At 39.3% G+C, this 21,230-nt stretch overlaps 1 protein-coding gene across 1 annotated transcript in view; it reads right to left on the bottom strand.

Moving 5' to 3' along the window:
* Positions 1-21,230, bottom strand: part of FER (FER tyrosine kinase) — a 173,901-nt gene that overhangs the window by 25,870 nt on the left and 126,801 nt on the right. Inside the window, exon 17 of the mRNA XM_082497917.1 lies at positions 20,942-21,065. Within this exon, the coding sequence (XP_082354043.1) occupies positions 20,942-21,065 (124 nt within the window). The remainder of the gene's footprint in view (positions 1-20,941; positions 21,066-21,230) is intronic.

Below are 21,230 nucleotides of genomic sequence, written 5' to 3' on the forward strand. Positions count from 1 at the left end.
TGATACTCAGAATTTCCATTCACGAACATGATAATCCCTCAACATTTCAAGCCAGAGAGATATCAAACTCATACCCACGACTAGTTTTTTATCTAAGCAGTTACACTAGCTCCCATTAGGATTATTAGCAACATGAAAGGGAGGCAAGGGTGGTCTCAGTAAAAGAAACTCAGGAGGGAGTGGGACTTCATGATTCCATTCATGACCTTGCAAGGAGGATAAGAAACTAGTCCAGATAATCATGTGCAAGAGTGGACGGTCTGCACAAGCAAGAATGGGAAGAAAGCGTGGCTTTGTGGAAGCGAATAAGAAGTCTGCAAGGTCTATGATACCAAACAGGAAGGACAGTCGATTCATTTGTTAGTGAATGGGAATGGAGACGTTTATAACCCATTAACTATTGAGAAGCAATATTCATAGCAGAAAAGTTTAGAAACTCCTTGTTTAAGCATTTTAAGCTTGCTCATCATACTGATCTTGAAAATCCTGCCCAGAAATTACTCCAAAAGCAGGAAGCCTTTTGAATCAAGTATTTTTACTTATTCTGCCACCCTAACTCCTATATATATTTTTTTTTTCCAAAACTGGGACTTGGCTTTTATTTCACTGATCTATTTTTATTTTCCAGAACCCATGAGACTTGATGAAGTATCTGACATTCAGCTTTGCCCAGGAGGGTTTTCTGTCAGGCTTGACTCAGCTTAAATCTGCAAACAACAAAATACTGTAACATTGATTCAACACTTCTTAGAGTTCCATGTACCTTGATGATCTCCCTCAATCTTCCAAATCAGTTAACATGCCAATAAGGCTTTCTTCACTGCCTCCTGCCTTGCATAAGGGATTTCGAAATAGCCTTTGACAAAGAGTAAGTCACTATTTCCATCAATACTCACTGTGATATAAAAAAGTTTCATAAAAAGCATACTCCTGCAGACTATAATTCTGCCACACAAGATATAAGACACTGAGAACTACAGAGCAATGACAAAAGAGAGACCGTAACATGCACTTAGTTTACTGTATGTTTTATTTTACTCATTCTCAGCAAATGCAATTCCTTTAAGATACATTAAATTTGTTCAGAATCTTTTTGTGAGTGGTACCTATTAGAACTGAATTTACCTTCAAACTGAGCTTAACATGCATAACTTCACCTAAGTTTCTCTGAGCATTATGAGAAAAATGTCTTGATTCTCAAAGAAAGATCAACAATAAGCCGGAAAACAGCATTTTCTTTGTTATTTGATATGTAGAACTATATGCCACCTATGATCATGCAGAAGTAATATATTCTCTAAATCATCATCTTTTTCATTTGCACAAATTTTAAAACTAACTTCTTTCATGAAGGCATATTAAAACCCATTTTACTTTCTTCCTTCATCTGTTTTTCACCATGTACTCAGCCACACACCCACACTGAACGTAATACTTCAGTGATAAAACTGCAGCAATGTAAATCTTGGAGGCACTTCTGAAAAACCTCCTGAGGCACTGGGAAGGACTCCATTAGACTAAGTTATATCATCACTAGTACTATCTGAATAAAATAGTGGATAAAGATTTTGTCAAATCTGCAAAACAGCTAACCTAATATGCATATATATATGTGTGTGTCTATAAAAATTAGAAAAGGGAATTATGTTTATTTTCCTCAGGAAAGCAATTTGGGAATTTATTATTGACACACAACCTAATAATTTTTTATTAAAATGAAAGTAGTTTCCTGTCGGAGACAACCGGGGTACATTCCTCTTTGGAATGCCAAGAATCAGTATTGGGAAGCCACTAAATATTGAACCAATACATTATATCTTACTGCAACACGTATTTCCTTTTCTAGAAACACTAATTAGAATTTTCTGCTGTAAGAAAAAAAACAGGAAAAGTTCTACGCCCTAAAGAAAAGAAAACAGCGTACACGGAAGCATGCTTTAGCTTTACTAAACAAACATTGACACACATACTTATCCTCTGGTCAATGATCTATGCTCAAAGAAGAACCCCATACCTAATTTCTGACGTGACTGAATTTTTCCTCTCCTCCCCAGTCCATCTTCTTCTGCTTTTGTCCTATTCTACCATTTAATTCATTTTTTATCATCTACCATCAATGCCTCCTTTACTCATTGCAAAAATGAAATCCTGCAGTCCATCTTTTTTTTTGGGAAGGATTATTAAAAACATAGTTTCAAAATTCTGCGGAAACACCGCCAGTGGTATTAGCCGGCCACAAACATGCTTTGCATCTCCTAGTTGTGAAGTATTTGGTACTCCTTGTGAAGTATTTGGTATCTGATGGCATCTGACAAGGGGGTGCCTGACGTTTCTAAGCAGATTTAATATGAAACTTTGAACTCCAAAACACAGTAAATGGAGAAGAATTACTGCTGTAGCTTCATGGCAATGACCACAACAACTTGTTAAGTAACATCTATTGAAGTATAGCACTCATATCCATGTAAGATCCTACTTCTTTTCCAGTTGAATTCGATGACAATTTTTCTGTTGATTTATTTAATGCACTTGGGTAAACCCACAACACCGACTTTGCAATGTCTCTTGCACTTAAGACTTCACTCTGTGGGATCAGTTTATTTTTCAATACAATTTAATAGTAAAATTCTTACTTGAAAGATGGCAGGCAAACCCCCGTTTTATTTTAAGTAACCAGATATATAGCAATAACAGCAAATTAATTTACTTCTAATACATGGAATAAAAGTTCATCTGGCTGTAAAAAGTTGCAGTTTCTCATTTACTATTGAATTTCAGCGGGAGGTTAGGACCCTTAGTTGAATAATGATTTCCCCTGATACCTCCTGATACTTTCATATTTATACCTTACCATTTCCTCTTAATTATTATTATTAAAGCTACAATGTTCTCCAAACTTCACTTTTAAATCCATTCAAAACACGCTGTTTAAAGAAGAGATCGATACTTCAAGAAAGTGGGTAACACTTTTCAGCATTAGGTTGCATTTTTCCTCCCTGGAAGACATTAGGGAATTTCAAAGTTATTTTCAGATTATGCCTTTTCCTTTTCAAAGACACTAGTCTACAAAAACTAGCAAAATCTGAAGAAACAGGTCTGATTGCACCTGGAACTTCTTGTTCTACCTCTTAAAAGTTCAAGTAGTAAGTCACAGAAATTAAAATTCTTGTTGAGACCAATGAAAGCTAGAAGAACGTGGAACTGTTAAAAATGAATTATCTGAAACTAAAATGAAGATATGAGGTAGAAATGTTTAGATATTGTAGATGACAGCAACCTAATTAGTGTTGCACACCTATCAGAAATACAATATTAATATTCTCTTTTCTGTACTTGCTTCTGCATAAAGTATTTAGGTACGTCCTTTGACAACAGTTCCAGAGTACATGCTTTTATTGACCTTGTATAACACAAGACAGAAATTCAGAGAATGTGAACTTGTCTTGTTGTTTCTCTAAACAGTAGATGTCACTAAACTTTTTATATTTACCATAGAAAGTAATTACATTTCATCCACTATTCTCCATTGCAACAGGACTATGAGAGTAGAGAGAATATTACTTATACTATGTAGGAAAGCTATATGACTTTATGATCACCACAGTAGTTTTCACAAACACTGGTTGTATGTTATTTTTATCTTAGTTTCAATATCCTGTACTCTCATTTTTTACTTCTCACTTCTTAAATAGAGAGAGCCTGTCACTCTCATGCAGTGAGTAGATTTATTATTCTTAAAAGATGTTATTCAAATTATTTTGTCTGAATAATACTTGTTAATTCCTAATATTTATCGACAAGAAAGTGGTATTGCAGTTAAATGAAAACAACACTAACACAATACCGTAACACTCAAAATGCTACAGCTCGTAAAATAGAATAAAAGAGTTTAAGAAAATGTGCTTATATTTTTTTCAATCCCATTTGTTTATTTCTAGCAAAGCTTACTCATTTTTAAGAGGGTATTTTCTATATCAGCGATATCTCATTAGAGAAAAGATACACAGAATCAACTCTGCAAAAGCAAAAAATTAAATATTTTTCATAATATGCATCTTCTGTAACATGAAAAAAATCTAAACATCCTCTGAAATTTCTTATCAATTGTTTATAAACTAAGAATTTCTTCTGATTTCTTACAATAAATATCATGCTTTCCATAATTAGCTTTTGACAATTACCTTTTTTCCTCACTGTCTACAAAACACTGAGTTTTCTAATGCAAGAACTTTATTTTGGTTTTACAAACAAGAACAGCCGTCTCACAAGAACAAAATAGATACACTTCTAAAATAATAGATCACATAACTATACGCATCATATATAATATTGTACTACAGTATCTCACAGCATTCTGAACACATACTTTGTGTTGTCCTTTTGTACCCTCTGATGAGCCTTGTGACCTAAACATGAGTTCAGCATGGCAGAAAGACCCGACCATTATCTGAGATTTCCAGGAACGGATTCATTGTTACTCACTCAAACATGTAAGACCAGAATTGCAGAATTACCAGCTAGCTACTAAACAGTTATGCTTTACCTATGCTGTAACAAGCACACACAATATTTCCTTCCTAACAAACTTTCCTTTTGCAATTTTTTTTTTTTCTCATTCATGCTGTAGCCAATTATGCAGTAAAAGCAGAAAGGGTAGGGCCAATGGAAAGGAAAAGTATGATATCTCAGAATGAGAAGCTCTGGACTATCAGAAAGTAAAGGAACTTTAAGAAGAGGCAGTTTTGAAGAGCAAAGGTGCCCAGGAAGGCTGGGCATACTTCAAGCAGGTGCTCTTAAAAGCGCAGGAGAAGGCCATCCCCTTGTCTCGAAAAACGAGCAGACCGGGAAGAAGACCAGCCTGGCTAAATAGAGAACTTTGGCTGGACCTCAGGAAAAAAAGAAAAGTTTACATTCTCTGGAAAAGGGGGTTGGCAACTTATGAGGACAAAATTAGAAGGGCCAAAGCTCAATCAGAACTCAGCTTGGCCACTGCAGTTAAAGACAATAAGAAGAGATTCTTTGAGTATATCAATAGAAAAAGGAAGACTAGGGAAAATGTAGGCCCACTGGTGAATGAGACAGGTGCCCTAGTGGTGGAAGACACAGAGAAGGCAGAGTTACTGAATGCCTTCTTTTCTTCGGTCTTCACTGCTAAAGCTGTCCCTCATGAATCCCATACTCTGAAGGCAAAGGCGAAGGTCTGGAGAGAGGAAGATTTTCCCTCAGTTGAGGAGGACCGTGTCAGAGACCACTTGGCCAAGCTGGACATTCACAAGTCCATGGGCCCTGATGGCATGCACCCACGAGTACTGAGAGGGCTGGCGGATGTTATTGCTAGACCACTCTCCATCGTCTTTGAACGGTCGTGGAGAACAGGAGAGGTGCCTGAGGACTGGAGGAAGGCTGACATCACTCTGATCTTCAAAAAAGGCAAGAAGGAGGACCCAGGGAACTACAGACCAGTTAGTCTTATCTCTGTCCCTGGGAAGGTAATGGAGCGACTCATTCTGGATGTCATCTCCAAACACGTTGAGGAACAGGAAGTTATTGGAAGTGGTCAACATGGATTTACCAAGGGTAGATCGTGCTTGACCAATCTGATAGCTTTCTATGATGTTATAACTGGTTGGCTGGATGAGGGGAGAGTCGTGGATGTCATCTACCTTGACTTTAGCAAGGCTTTTGACACTGTCTCCCATGACATCCTCATGAGGAAGCTGAGGAAGTATGGGCTAGATGAGGTGACAGTGAGGTGGATTGAGAGTTGGCTGTGGGACAGAACTCAGAGGGTTGTGATCAGCGGCACAGAGTCTAGTTGGAGGCCTGTAACCAGTGGTGTCCCCCAGGGGTCAATACTCAGTCCAATTTTGTTTAATATATTCATTAATGACCTGGATGAGGGGACAGAGTGTATCCTCAGCAAGTTTGCTGATGATACCAAACTGGGTGGGGTGGCTGACACCCCAGAGGGCCGTGCTGCCATCCAGAGTGACCTGGACAGACTGGAGAGCTGGGCAGAGAAGAACCTAATGAGGTTCAACAAAAGCAAGTGCAAGGTCCTGCACCTGGGGAGGAAGAATGCTAGGCACCAGTATAGGTTAGGGGCGGACCCGCTGGGAAGTAGCTCAGAGGAGAAGGATCTGGGGATCGTGGTAGATAGTAAATTATCCATGGCCCAGCAATGTGCCCTTGTCACCAAAAAGGCCAATGGAATCCTGGGCTGCATAGGGAAGAGTGTGGCCAGTAGGTCGAGGGAGGTCATTCTCCCCCTCTACTCTGCACTGGTGAGGCCACAACTGGAATACTGTGTCCAGTTCTGGGCTCCCCAGTTCAAGAGGGACAGGGAACTGCTGGAGCGAGTCCAGCGAAGGGCAACTAAGATGATTAAGGGCTTGGAGCATCTCCCTTATGAGGAAAGGCTGAGAGCTGGGACTCTAGCCTGGAGAAGGCTGAGGGGAGACCTTACTATGGCGTACAAGTATCTAAAGGGTGGGTTGAAGGAGGTGGAGCCAGACTCTTTTCAATGGTTCCAAGTGACAGGATGAGGGGCAATGGGCACAAGTTAGAACACAGGAAGTTCCGTTCAAATACACGGAAACACTTCTTTACGGTGAGGGTGACAGAGCACTGGCACAGGCTGCCCAGGGAGGCTGTGGAGTCCCCTTCTCTGGAGATTTTCAAGACCCGCCTGGATGCAGTCCTGAGTAATGTGCTCTGGGCAATCCTGCTTTAGCAGGGGAGTTGGGCTAGTTGATCTCCAGAGGTCCCTTCCAACTCTGAAAATTCTGTGATTCTGTGAAGTGGATTTAGGATCATTTTCTTACAAAATATTCGCCTAAAAACGGCACATTACCTTCCTGCTACATTTGTATACAATGTACGCTCCTTAGCAAGTATTTCTCATGTCTTTCCTTTGTGATGCCAAATCATCTTCCCATTCTGTCTGCCAAGGAACCCAGCTCCATGCTCAGCCTCACTCCCTCCTACAGATGACTGGGCAAATGCCCGAGACTTATCATGATCTCCCATCTGTAAATTAATTCTACAGCTCCCTCCCCCAAAATATTCTGATTATAGAGCATCTAAGTGTTTTTCAGTCATGTTATTCATTATTCAGGCATTGAGGTCCTTGAACAAGGAAAGCTGACCATTTTATTAGAACAAGGACGTGGATTATATGGATGTAATTCTTTAAAATTAGTTAATACTGCAAAATATTTAATTTACAAATTAACTTGTAAACCATGCAAATACTTATTAATTCAATATTATTACTCTAATTTTCATTAATCATATCATTCCATTAAGTAAATTTTGGTTTGTCAGTATGCCCATGAATGCACTGAATGGAAAACCCAAGCTATGACCCCCCCTGTTGTGGTTTAACCCCAGCTGGCAGCTAGGACCATGCAGGTGCTTGTGCAGTTCTCCACCTTTCCCTGAGACGGGCAGAGAGAAGAGGGAGAAAAGGAGGCACAAGGGAAAGGGGAAAAACAAAACTCATGGGTTGAGATAAAGACAGTTTAACAGAATAATAACAGAAAAGGAAAATAACCATAATAATAATAACAATAATGACACAAGTATTTCTCACCCCCCACTGAACTGGCACTGTGCTAAGCAGTGATCATGGATTCCCCCCGGCCAACCCCCATATATATACTAAGCATGATGTCTATGGTATGATACATTCCACTGGCCATTCAGTTGTTCTGTCTGTGCTCCTTCTCAGCTTCTACAGGGAGCTGAAAACAGACCTTGAGAAGTACAAATGTCACTCAGCAACAACTAAAACAATATGCATTATTGGCATTCTTTTCACAGCAATCACTAGAAAGAAAATCAACACTTTCCCAGCTGAAACCAGGACACCATCACACTTTAATAACAAAACCCGAGTTAATACCATGAACTTTCAAGAAAACAAGAGTGGGTTTTGGTAGTATGAAAAATAGGTGTTTTCGGCTACAGATACCACCTCTGGAAGGTCATCATTTCAATGCAGATGAGTTCAGAAAGAGGCAAAAGGATGTTCCCAATTAAGTGGTAGATAATAACTTCCATCCTTTATAAATCCAGAGAGTGTCATTTCCATTTAGTAAACAATGTATTGTGCTTTCTTTCATGAAAAGAAAGAGCAATGAGGCCAAGAAACTCTAGTGGCCACGGAAGCTCTGAAATCTAAGGAAAACTTTGGCAGGACAGGAACAAGACATCAGTTGGGGTGGGCTGGCAGGGGCAGTCTGAATGGAAACCTTGTTCTGCTGTCATCCCCAGTCAAAGGATTTAATTCACCAGGGTTGCTAGATTATTTTCTTTCAGAAGCACAAAATCTGCAAGTGTTATATTAAGGTCTCAGGTCACATATAAGTTACACATGAATACATGAAACACTCATGGTTCCTTAAAAATACAAAGCAGAGTCAGTTGATCAGAATGAAGAAGTTACCTCCTAATGGTAAATCTAACCTCTAATTGCTAACTGAAAGATGAGATGTACCAAAACAGAAAGCAAAAGTGAAACCTGTTATACACTTCTAATGGTTGTGAAAAATAACAGATCTGCAGCTTCTCCTGTGTTAGCAGTTAATGGTAAATTCTATCACCACATATATTTTTATTACAATAGTTTATTTTCAATATGGACATTGCATTTTTTAAATAACTAGTTCTACAAAATAAGTCTGCAATAACATGCCAAACAATTTATCTATTAATATCGTTAGTTTAACTCTTCATGACAATTTAAATCATCATCCTAGGAAATGTGACATACTGAAATCTCAGTCTGAAATAATTGGGATATTTCCCCATTTTATGTGGAACACATAAAAGATGATATTCAAGCACAAGCCGAATAGGGAGCACTAGGTAAAGTTTATCATAAAATGAAAATATCAAATTCATTGAAACCTTTAACAGACATTTCAAAACATTAATATAAAGAACTATTGTTGGCTGATCATACTGGATTACCCCTAATGCCATTCAGCTGATATATAGACTGTGTATTGGCTAGAGATATGAAGAAACCTAAAGGAAATTTCAATTAAATAAAATGAAATGCTGTAACTGCCTTATTAAAAGAAAATTCAATCATGGAAAGAAAAAGTTAATTCCTCTTTATTTATTTCATATGAATAAACTTCAGTTTGCCATTCCAAACTGAGAAACAGCAGAATCTAATATCCTATACTAAACTGGCCTCTGGGAACTATTCATTATTAATATTAGCCTCAGAACAACCACAGTTAAACAACAACTTTGTTTTGCACTTGTGTTAATAGATGCCTTGATAATTTAATATTTACAAAGAAGAGTAGCAAATGGTAGAGATAATTGGCGCTGGAAATTCCCAATGGCAAACAAAATCTGCCCTAATAGCAGCTGAATAAAGTAATGTGTTACTCTTAAAAAAAAAAAAAAGACACCAGAACTTGCAGTTCTATCATTAAAGTGCCAATCATTAAGTTAATATAACCATATGTGTACTGCTTATTTATGTAACACCAAAAAGCCACAATCCAAATACATATTTCCTACACGCTGTGATCAATGACTTCTCTGGTAAAGGACTGCATCAAGCATAATTCAGTAATATATGAAAGACAGCACAGTCTTACTGAGATAGGACGATATGTTGAGATTTACAGGACACAAAAATGTATTCAGACATTTCTTACATCATACTCTGACTGTCCAAATCCATGCATCTGTTACTCTAATTACAAGCCTCCTGCAGCTGTGGCAAAGCTAAATCTGAGATAGCGAATTTGCTTTTAATAGTGGTTGGGGTGAATTTCAAATAAAACACACAAGAGGAAGCGGTATCAAGCTTTACAACAAATACACAGAGAGTGCAAGAAAAAATTGTATTCCTCTCCGTTTTTAAACCTTTTGTTATTCAGCCATGCCAGAATTCAATAGCTCAGTGAAACAGAGAATAGATTAGAAGGAAGCTCACTTTTTATTCAGAAGCAACTCTTCATTGTCGTTCACATCCACTTACATTAGGGCATACTTAGAAATCAATAATCTAATTTATTACAATGAGCTTAAAGCATACAATATTCACTATATTTAATGTAATGGGTTTGGATACTTATGTTTCCCCTGTTTTCTTCCTTAATACTTTCAGATCGGAATCATACAGCTCATTAAAGAAAAAAATAATCATGTTGCTCAAATAAGATTTCAGACAACCAAAAGTACCAATTCAGAACTGATTCAACTTTAACTGTAAATGGATTTCTCTAGGATCAAACCATATTACAATGTGACAGTGGAGACGACTGTAAATTGCATTAAAAAAACCCTTGAAAACCCTTGAAAATTTATTTTTAAGAGCTAAAGCCCAGTATATCATACTCTAATCTATTCCCATATGGCAAGCGGAGCGAAATGTAGCAGTGTTCACCCATTTCTCCTCTTAGATGACAGTAGCTGAACAGCACTCTATTTGTTATTTTAGGGTTGGAAATACTGCATTTTGAAGAAACAGTAGCGTGAAAACTATGAAAAATATTTTTCTGGAGCATTTGGAAGCACTGACACATTTGTATTGATAAATGTTATGGTCCAGAATGCAGTTTCATTAGCCACTGATGAAAAAAGGATCTTGTGCAGACCAACTACCTCAACATCATCGCACCCTTGGAGCACAAAGAAAGGCTGAAGTCTCCAAGTGCCTCGGAACAGCATTTAGTGGAGTGTCAAAAAACACCACAGCCTTTAGACGAGTGCAGCACTCCCTTCTTGCATTAGAAGCAAAGTGCCAAGGGGAGCAGCACCACTGTTTTGGCAACAGTCAACACTTCCTTTGTTTAGCAACAACTAGAGCTCCCAGGAGCTGCTTTTGGAAGTTATGTTTTTTGGACACAGTTAGCAGACAGATCCTCCACTACCTGCAACAGAGCTGGGAGAAGGAGGGCTTCTGCAATCTTCCTGTACACTTGCACTCTGGATCATTCGTCCAAAAAACAGCTATGCACTAGTAATGGTTCTTCCATTAGTACCTCTTATGACCAATAGAGAAAAAAAAAAAAAAAAAAAAAAAAATCAATAACCTGTGTAAAACCCACAATGCTATAATTGCACAGTATCTTTATAATCTAATAGTCATTGGAAATACTGGTTTTAGTGGAAAAAAACTTCCTAGTTAAAAGGCAACGCAGAAGGTTGCATAAAGCATGTCCATATTAAGAAATAAAAGCTCCATACATGGTACTGTAATGTGCCAATCAAATTCAAAGTTTGACTAAAAATTATTTTTTAGCTATGACAGAATCAATTCTTGGAGCATTTTTTTTTCAACACTAACAACATACCTATATAAAGTAGCTTACAGAAAGTAACAGTTCTTCATCAAAGTTCCTGTTTGTAGTTTTAACTTCAAATAGAATGGGAAAATTTCTAATGTTCATATTGTAAAAACCATGCTTTTAAACATCATTTTATATAAAGCAGAGACAATCTTATAAATAAGGCTGGAAATTATGATTATTCATTACATTTATGTAGTGTTCCAACTGTACTATTGACAAGAATTCTCTGACATATCGATTGAAGCATGATCAACTATTATTATGAATGCAACAGTACAAATTTTTTTTTATTTCAGTAATGAGTAAATATTGTCTATGAAAGAAAGCTAAAGAAATGGAATCTTGCACCATCACTTAATTTTATACATGTAGCCCTGAATGAATCATAAAAACCTTATTAATAATGGAAAATTAATGCCTCCACAATAAAACTTGAAGAGTCCATCTAGTTTATAGAAAGGCAAGCTCATTCCACCAAAATGTAGGTTTTCTTCCTAAGTCATCAGCAGCACAGAAAATTACAGAAACTACAAAAAAGGTCTCCAGTATTGCAATTCCCCAGGAGGAAATGCACTATTCAAAGAAACACGTTGTTCTCAAGGAGAGCAACCTACTTCAGAACAGAATCCACTGGATTTAGGTAGAGAAAGCAAGCAGGCAAGTTATCCCCTCTCCTTAGGAAGGAGTCTGCTCAGTTTGGAGCCAAACCATCACTCTCCTGCTCCCAGGAGACTTGAACCACTACTGACACGCTGAACTGAACAGCACCTATGTTAAACTGAATAGGATCACTTTTCATCCTTTTTTGTGGTAGCTGAACTATTTTCCCAGGAAGGAATGAAAGATTCACAGGAAAGGAAAGACTAACTTAACTATTTAGTATAGTTCTTACGGCATTCATGGTTATGAAAGAGTTCTGACACCTCTTTCCAAAATTCTTTACATTAGCAGTTACCAGACTGACCATGAAAAAACATTCCGGGAGCAGAGCAGATAATATAAACTAGACAAGTAACAGGGAAGCGAGTATTTTCCTAGTAATTTACATGTAATTAATATAAATGGTACTTAGCTAACAAAAACTACAGAAATCCAGAATTAATATCAACAGAGCCAGGATTTCATAGCATGAAGCTAAACCATTCACTTTTAATTTCATGTGGGGTTTTTAGCAGCTAGAAAACTAAGGCAAAAAGAAGCAGTACCAATATGACTAAAATGGAAGGACTGGACCATAGAACACGATCATCTTACCAACAAACAGATCTTCTTTAATCAAAATATGGAAGACTTCCAGAACATAACTGCGTTGACTGAAAGGAAAACCTGACTAGGGAACGCATCCTGAAAGAAGTTAGTTCGTATCTTCTCACACTCATGGTGCATATATTGAAAATAAGTCATTTGAATCGAATACCAGCTTTATGTAACGTTTGATGGATGAATAGTTGAAGGCCAGTGCTGGTAACTTTAGTGAAAAAACTGACATTAGGAATGTTTATTAATTGATAACTGTAAAGATTCTAACTTTTATTATAGTTCTCTCCTAATAATGTATCTTTAAATTTGTTTAATCACAGAATGGTTTGGATTGGAGGGGACCTTCAAAGATCATCTAGTCCAAACCCCCTGCAATGTGCAAGGACATCTCTCACAAGATCAGGTTGCTCAAAGCCCTGTCCAACCTGACATTTCCAATGGTGGGGCATCCACAACTTCCCTGGGCAACCAGTTCCAATGTCTCACCACCCTCACTGTAAAAAATTTCTTCCTTATGTTCAATATAAACCTCTTTCAGTTTAAAACCATTGCCCCTTGTCCTGTTGCTACCTATCACTACAGGTAAAAAAGCCTTTGTCCATCTTTCTTATAAGACTCCTTTATAGTGAAAGGCCACAAAGAGGTCTTCCCAGAGCCTTCCCGTTATTTTCTTCAGGCTGAACAACTCCAACTCATGCAGCCCTTCTTCACAGGAGAAGTGTTCCAACCCTCCGATTGCTTTTGTGGCCCTCCTCTAGATCTGCTCCAACAGGTCCGTGTATTTCTTGTACCAAGGGGTCTAGAGCTGGACACAATACTGCAGGTGGGGTCTCACGAGAGTGGAGTAGAGCGGCAGAATCACCTCCCTCGACCTGCTGGGCACGCTTCTTTTGATGCAGCCCAGGACATGGTGGGCCTTCTGGGCTGTGAGCGCACATTGTTGGCTCATGTCTAGCTGTTCATCCACCAGCACCCCCAAGTCCTTCTCCTCTGGGCTGCTCTCAATCCCCTCATCCCCCAACCTGTATTGATACTGGGGATTGGCTCGACAGGTGCAGGAACTTGCACTTGTCCTTGTTGAACCTCATAAGGTTCACATTAAATTATTTGAAAAAATAAACTTATTCTTCATGTATTTGTAAAAGCTCTTAAACAAGGTAAAAATCAATCTACTTCTCAAGTAAAGCAGTGAAACTGTGTGTGGAACACAATAAAGGAGCACAGTAGCTAACTGAAAAAAAAGAAAAACATTTCTGCTAGTTTCAACTAGAATTATGTATGCGTTAATTGTAGATGAAGTTACAACACAATTTTCCGCACAGAAATATTTTCAAGACCTAACTGTTTCTTTGACTTTGAAAGGTTGTACTGACTATCAAATGACAAAAACAGAGGAAATCCTACACATAATTGCTTCTCTCAGTATTAAAATATTTTTCCAATTGAGATCTACCATAATTTGAATTATTTTCATTACAAAATGATGGCAGTAAAGAGAGGGGAAATTACAAACAATATGTAGGTATGCCTAAATCCTCTGAATCTGATTGTTGCAGCTTCTCTCCTATACTTCTGCAGGCTTGGTTTGAAACTAAAAATAAATTACGGACAAGTGCATTCATCACATGCAAATCAAATACTGGAAAAGAAGACCACTCATAAATGCTTATTGAACTAACTGAAATTATCACATCTCCATCATTATCTTGTGTTTCTAATTAACAGAAAAAAATGGAACTATCTAAACAATAGCATATGGTAAAAATGAAAAGCAAGAAACAATTCTTCAACCTCATGTTAATTAAATGGAGATGAAATGACTACACTCTTCTGTATATGTTCAACCACTCTTTTTATTTCTTTTAATAACATCTTTTCATGCAGCTTTTTTTTCATTTCCTTTAAGCCCACTCATTTCTGCTCTTTAAACAGAACAAAGAGAGAGCAAAGAACAAGTGGTATCTGGAGGTTAGGGGAGATGAAAATGCAGATCAAATAAACACTGACATGCATTAAGCATTTTAAGTCTGACGAATTTTAACTTCATATTTGCACCTACTGAAACACCATAGCACACACAAAAATAGAAAACAAGGAGCAGATTAGTTGTTGCACTGGCCCCACTACCGAAAGGCTAAGTCAAAGTATGACTCAAATAGCAATTTCAGAAAGCCAGTACAGATTTAGGTAAAATTTTAAAATAAAAAGGCTAAGCATAGCTAGTGCAGTTACAACAAAACAGTGGCATTAAAAATAATTTTAATAAACTCCTAAGCAGCCTTTAGTTTCATATTAACAGTGAGTCAAATGCACATGGTACTAAATTATGGTCACCTAAACTACTAAAAAAAACGTTTGAGGATTCTGAGCAAATCTTTAAAACAACAAATAGAATACTGTAAAAAAACAACAGCATGAAGCAAAACAATTTTGCTTTGCTACAATTCACATAAGAGACACTATTTCTAATTATATATTACTGAACCTTCTTAAACAGAATACAAACATTCTGCTGCTTAGCCCATCTTCTCTGTAGTTAATTTTCTTACCTCATTTTTACCTGAGAACTACTTTCAGTTGATGAGGTTTCTGACAAAAAGGAACAAATTTATTGTTCTTTCAAAAAAAATTGCTATTTTTTTTACATAGTGCCAAATCTTCTTTCTACTATGAATTAAATTGTTCCATGCTAATCTACATGCTCTCATCATTATATTTACCCGTGACTAATTACCTACCTTCTTACCTACCTAAGAAGGAGGGAACAAGGCCTCCCAAAATCCTTGTAGAGACCAGGCAGTCACATAGCCGCACCTTCAGTGCTCAGGTAAGGAGGGGCTGAAACCCCAGCGGGGTTCTGAGCCCTGGGCACCTAAGAGCTTGCTTACAAAGCAGTGGACAGTTTGACTTTTCCCTGCTAGCCTGTCCTGTCATTCCCTTATGTAGTGTGTTCACAGCACAGCACCAAAAGTGTTGCACCCACTCGTGTGTGACAGCTCCAAAGTTCCCCAAAGCAACAGATGCTCTGTGCTCCTGTGGCCGACAGGGTTTCTTGGCAAAAACATCTCCAGCCATCACCCAGAATGCTCAGAAACCCTGGGTAAATGCTCAAACACCTCAAATGGGGAACAGACCTAGAAAAAAAATTATGTACGCTAATCCCACTAACATGCATTTTGGCCTTTGGTAAAACACATTCTAAAACTTCATGAGCTACTTTCCTAGAGTAAGCATTTGCCAATTAACCTGTATTAGTAACTCAAAAGAAACCCACCCAGAAGTGCCTCTATCATTACTACTAAAATCACTAAACTTGGCTGTTTGTTGTCCTGATTCAGAAATTTTCATTACATTTACCTATCAAGTTCAGAAAAACTAGCTCATAAATATAAGCACATATTATGGCCAACAACATAAAACAGAAAATAATCTTGAATATCGCAGAAAATAAGATTGATAAAATAATATTGGAAACAGGTATTTTGATTCATTAACTTCTGTGTTTCATAAAAGTAAGAAGTTTTTCTGAAGATACCATTTCCTTGCTTGTTTGCACTTTGAAGTTGTAGTTCTCTTCAGGATAGACTTACTAAAAATTTTGTTTCTGCCTTTAAGGAAGGTGGTAGCTCTCTCTGATAACCTCCTCTGACAATCTGTGATAATAATAAACACATTTTGTAAAGATTTTGAAAGTTAAAAAGCAAACAGGGCAAAAGAACTTTTCCCCTGCTTGTACTACAGCATGTGTAACCCAGGTTGTGTGCATTGGCAAGCCCATGGCACTAACAAAACATATTAGATTACAGCTCTTCTTCCTGAATTGAGATCGATATGACACATTTGTATTCAGCTTTCTAACTGAAAACAATGAAACAATGAAATCTTCATATGGTAAGACATTGCTACATATATCTTGTCACTGAAATATATTCTCTGAATCACTATTAGCTTTGTAAACACACCGTAAGAATAACTGTTCCTATTCAGTGCTAACTGCCAGTGCGTCTTTCAGAGATACACTGAAGCCACATTATCATCTATAGCAATTAGAACAGTACTAACCCACATAGATGAGCAGGGATATCCTTTTTCCAGAGTTTAAAATAAAAGTGGGGGGGTGGGGTGGGTTGGGAATTGGGGATAACACTTCTCCAAAAATAATTGTTTCTAAAATTATTTATATTTTGCAGGCATCACATTACCATTTAATGAATAAATAGAATCATAGAATGGTTTAGGTTGGAAAGGACCTTGAAGATCATCGAGTTCCAACCCCTCTGCCATGGGCAGGGACACCTCCCACTAGACCAGGTTGCCCAAGGCCACGTCAAGCCTGGCCTTGAACACCTCCAGGGATGGGGCCTCAACAACCTCTCTGGGCAACCTGCTCCAGTGCCTTACCACCCTTAAAGTGAAAAACTTCTTCCTAATGTTCAATCTGAACCTGCCTTCTTCCAGTTTAAAGCCATTCCCCCTCGTCCTATCACTACATGCCCGAGTAAAAAGTCCTTCCCCAGCTCTCCTGTAGGCCCCCTTTAGGCACTGGAAGGCCGCAATAAGATCTCCCTGGAGCTTTCTCTTCTCCAGGCTGAACAGTCCCAACTCTTTCAGCCTCTCCTCATAGGAGAAGTGCTCCAGCCCTCGGATCATCCTCATGGCTCTCCTCTGGACACGCTCCAGCAGGTCCATGTCCTTCTTATGTTGGGGACTCCAGAGCTGAATGCAGTACTCCAGGTGGGGTCTCACGAGAATGGAGTAGAGGAGCAGAATCACCTCCTTTGACCTGCTGGCCACACTTCTTTTGATGCAGCCCAGGATATGGTTGGTCTTCTGGGCTGCGATCACACACTGCCGGCCCATGTTGAGCTTCTTGTCAATCAGCACCCCCAGGTCTTTCTCCTCAGGGCTGCTCTCCAGCCATTCCCCGCCGAGCCTGTACTTGTGCTTGGGATTGCCCTGACCCAGATGTAAGACCTTGCACTTGGCCTTGTTGAACTTCATGAGGTTGGCTTGGGCCCACCTCTCCACCCTGTCCAGGTCCCTCTGGATGGCATCCCTCCCCTCCAGCGTGTCTACCTAGCCAAACAGCTTGGTATCATCAGCAAACTTGCTAAGGGTGCACTCGACCCCACTGTCCATGTTGCCGACAAAGATGTTGAACAGTACAGGCCCCAGTACTGACCCCTGAGGAATGCCATTCATCACTGCTCTCCACTTGGACATCGAGCCGTTGATTGCGACTCTTTGAGTGCGACTGTCCAGCCAGTTCTTTATCCACCGAGTGGTCCATTTGTCGAATCCATATCTCTCCAATTTAGAGAGCAGGATATTATGTGGGACAGTGTCAAACACTTTGCACAAGTCCAGATAGATGACATCAGTTGATCTTCCCTTGTCCATTGCCTCTGTAACCCCTTCATAGAAAGCCACCAAATTTGTCAGGCCTGACTTGCCCTTGGTGAAGCCATGCTGGCTGTCACCAATCACCTCCTTGTTTTCTATGTGCCTCAGCAGAGTTTCCAGGAGGATCTGCTCCATGATCTTGCCAGGCACAGGGGTGAGACTGATTGGCCTGTAGTTCCCTGGGTCTTCCTTGTTTCCCTTTTTGAAAATAGCGGTTATATTTCCCCTTTTCCAGTTGGCAGGAACCTTGCCAGACCACCACGACTTCTCAAATATGATGGCTAGTGGCCTAGCGACCTCATCTGCTAGCTCCCTCAGGACCCATGGATATATCTCATCAGGTCCCATGGACTTGTACACTTCAGATTCCTCAGGTGGTCTCGTACTTGATCTTCACCTACAGTAGGTGGTTCCCCATTTTCCCAATCCTTGTCTTTGCATTCTGCATCGTGGGCAGTGTGGCTGCAGTCCTTGCCAGTGAAGACTGAGGCAAAAAAGTCATTGAGTACCTCAGCTCTGTCTCTGTCCCAGGTAACCAGTTCTTGCGTATCCTTCCAGAGAGGGCCCACATTTTCCCTAGTCTTTCTTTTCTCGCTGACATACTTAAAGAAGGATTTTTTGTTTGTCTTAATGTCCCTGGCCAGATTTAGTTCTATCTGGGCTTTAGCTTGTCTAACCCGATCCCTGGCTGCTCGAACAATTCCTCTGTATACCTCTCAGGCTACCCACCCCTGTTTCCACTCCCTATAAGCGCCTTTTTCCTTTTGGTCACGTCCAGGAGCTCCTTGTTCATCCATGCAGGCCTCCTGGCTTTTCTGCCTGCCTTCCTCTTTGTAGGGATGCATTGCTCCTGAGCTTGGAGGAGGTGGTCCTCGAATATTAACCAACTTTCTTGGACCCCTCTTCCCTCCAGCGCTGCATCCCATGGCACCATACCAAGCAGGTTCTTCAAGAGGCCAAAGTCAGCTCTCCCAAGTCCAGGGTGGTCAGCCTGCTGCGCACATTTCTCGCTGCCTTGAGGATCTCGAACTTGACCATTTCATGGTCACTACAGCCCAGGCTACCCTTGAGTTTGACACTGTCTCCCAGCCCCTCCTTGTTGGTAAGAACAAGGTCCAGCATAGCTCCTCTCCTCGTTGGCTCCTCAACCACTTGGAGAAGGAAGTTGTCCTCAATGCAATCCAAGAACCTCCTGGATTGCCTATGCCTGGCTGTGTTACCCTTCCAACAAATGTCGGGGTGGTTGAAGTCACCCATGAGAACCTGGGTCTGTAAGTGTGATGCTGCCCCTATCTGTCTATAGAGGGCTTCATCCACTCGATTGTCTTGGTCGGGTCGCCTGTAGCAGACCCCCACTGTAATGTCCCCTGCTCCCAATTTCCCTTTAATCCTGACCCATAGGCTCTCAGTTGGCTCTTTATCCATCCCTAGGCTGAGCTCTATGCATTCCAGCTGCTCCTTCACATATAAGGCAACACTGCCTCCTTGTTTCCCTTGCCTGTCTCTCCTGAAGGGCCTGTAGCCCTCCATGCCAACACTCCAGTCGTAGGAGTCATCCCACCAAGTTTCTACGATGCCAATGAAATTGTAGCCTTGGAGGCGTGCACACATCTCTAGCTCCTCCTGTTTGTTCACCATGCTCTGTGCACTTGCATAGAGACACTTCAGCCGTGTCTTCATTGAGGCTGACTTGGCTGGAGCAGCTGTAATTACTTTGTGCTGCTCTCCAAGCGCCATTCCTATGCCATGTATTAACAGTGCCTCCCCATTGGCTCCGGTTGGTCCAGGAGTATGCTGTATACTGTATGCTTTTTCAGTAATTGCAATTACCAACCAAGACATTACACAATACAGTTTTAATAAGATTTAGTTATTCATGTATTACTTTTCCACTTGGTTTTATTTTCTAAAAGCATAGGAGTTCTAAATGGGCACTTCTGATTTAACATTGATTTGACAGTTACAGAAATTATTAAGCACTAGAGCATTTATGAGGCTAGTGTAAATCACTAATGCTCTTGCTCTGATTTTTATGCCATTATTTTCTATGCAAACAGAGCCAGGCTGACACAAATTCTATCATGAGAGAATGCTGGGACCTTAATCCTATTTTTCCCCATTGTGCTTACAATGCTTTTCTGGGATTTCCCAAAAAGAATATTGTGAGTTAGGTTTTTCCTTTCAGTGTTTCTTATATATCATGATCTTGCAGAAGTGTTTCAGTTAATGTTTATATCTCATATTTATAATATTTATTTATGATCTTTATGTCTCATATCATTGTAGCAGGTTATATACTGTGATATTCTGAGGGGAAAAATCAGTGGAAATTAAGTACATTCCCTTTGACACAAACTCAGTATAAGCAGCTTCACAGCAGAGTCAAACTGGAGAAGAAACAACAAAAAGGAATGGTAGGAATGGAAATAAGGTACCCCAAGAGCATAATGCCTGATAATCTTCCATACTTTAAAGAAAGCTGTCCAATTAATACTTTATTATACAGAATTTGAGTTTTTCTCCCTTTATTATCTGAAAAAACTGTGGATTTTTCTGAAACACACTTTAAATGTAACTTAACTTCTTTGTTGGCCATGCAAGTATCTGTAAATTTCAGACAGGACAGATTGTTTTTTGCCATGATTCATTGTCACCGTATGAATTATGCTCCTTATAATGCAAATTATTATGGTGAAAAATCATTATTAACTTATAATAGCAACGACCTATACAGATCAAATAATGTAGTACTGATTCTTACCCAAATGAACAGAACAGCTTTGAATTAGACAAGCAATAATGAACTCCTTTCAGAAAAAGAAAGTGCAGTCTTTTTTTTTTTTTTAAATTGTAGTGATCACTCCTGTTGATAATAAGCACCATATACATACACTTAAACAGCTAGCAATTCCAATAATCAAAATCACAATAGTGAGGAAAAAAGTCTTCCTTACCTATGTATACAATTTTTAGATTCGAGATATGCCATACCAGAAGCAGCATCTAACGAAAATTTCACCAACTGTTTGGTTTTTAGCTCATCCTTCTTTTTTCTTAAGAAGGACAGGAAATCACCACCTACAAAAACAGACAGAGAGACAGTGAGACACGACAGATAAGATACCTGTTTCCCACAGACAGGACACTGTTTCCCACAGTATTCTCCTGGATAAACTGGCCAGTCATGGCTTGGATGGGCATATTCTTCGCTGGGTGAAAAACTGGCTGGATGGCCGGGCCCAG

The sequence above is a fragment of the Vanellus vanellus genome, assembly GCF_965231255.1.
Source record: "Vanellus vanellus genome assembly, chromosome: Z".
Lineage (NCBI taxonomy): Eukaryota > Metazoa > Chordata > Aves > Charadriiformes > Charadriidae > Vanellus > Vanellus vanellus.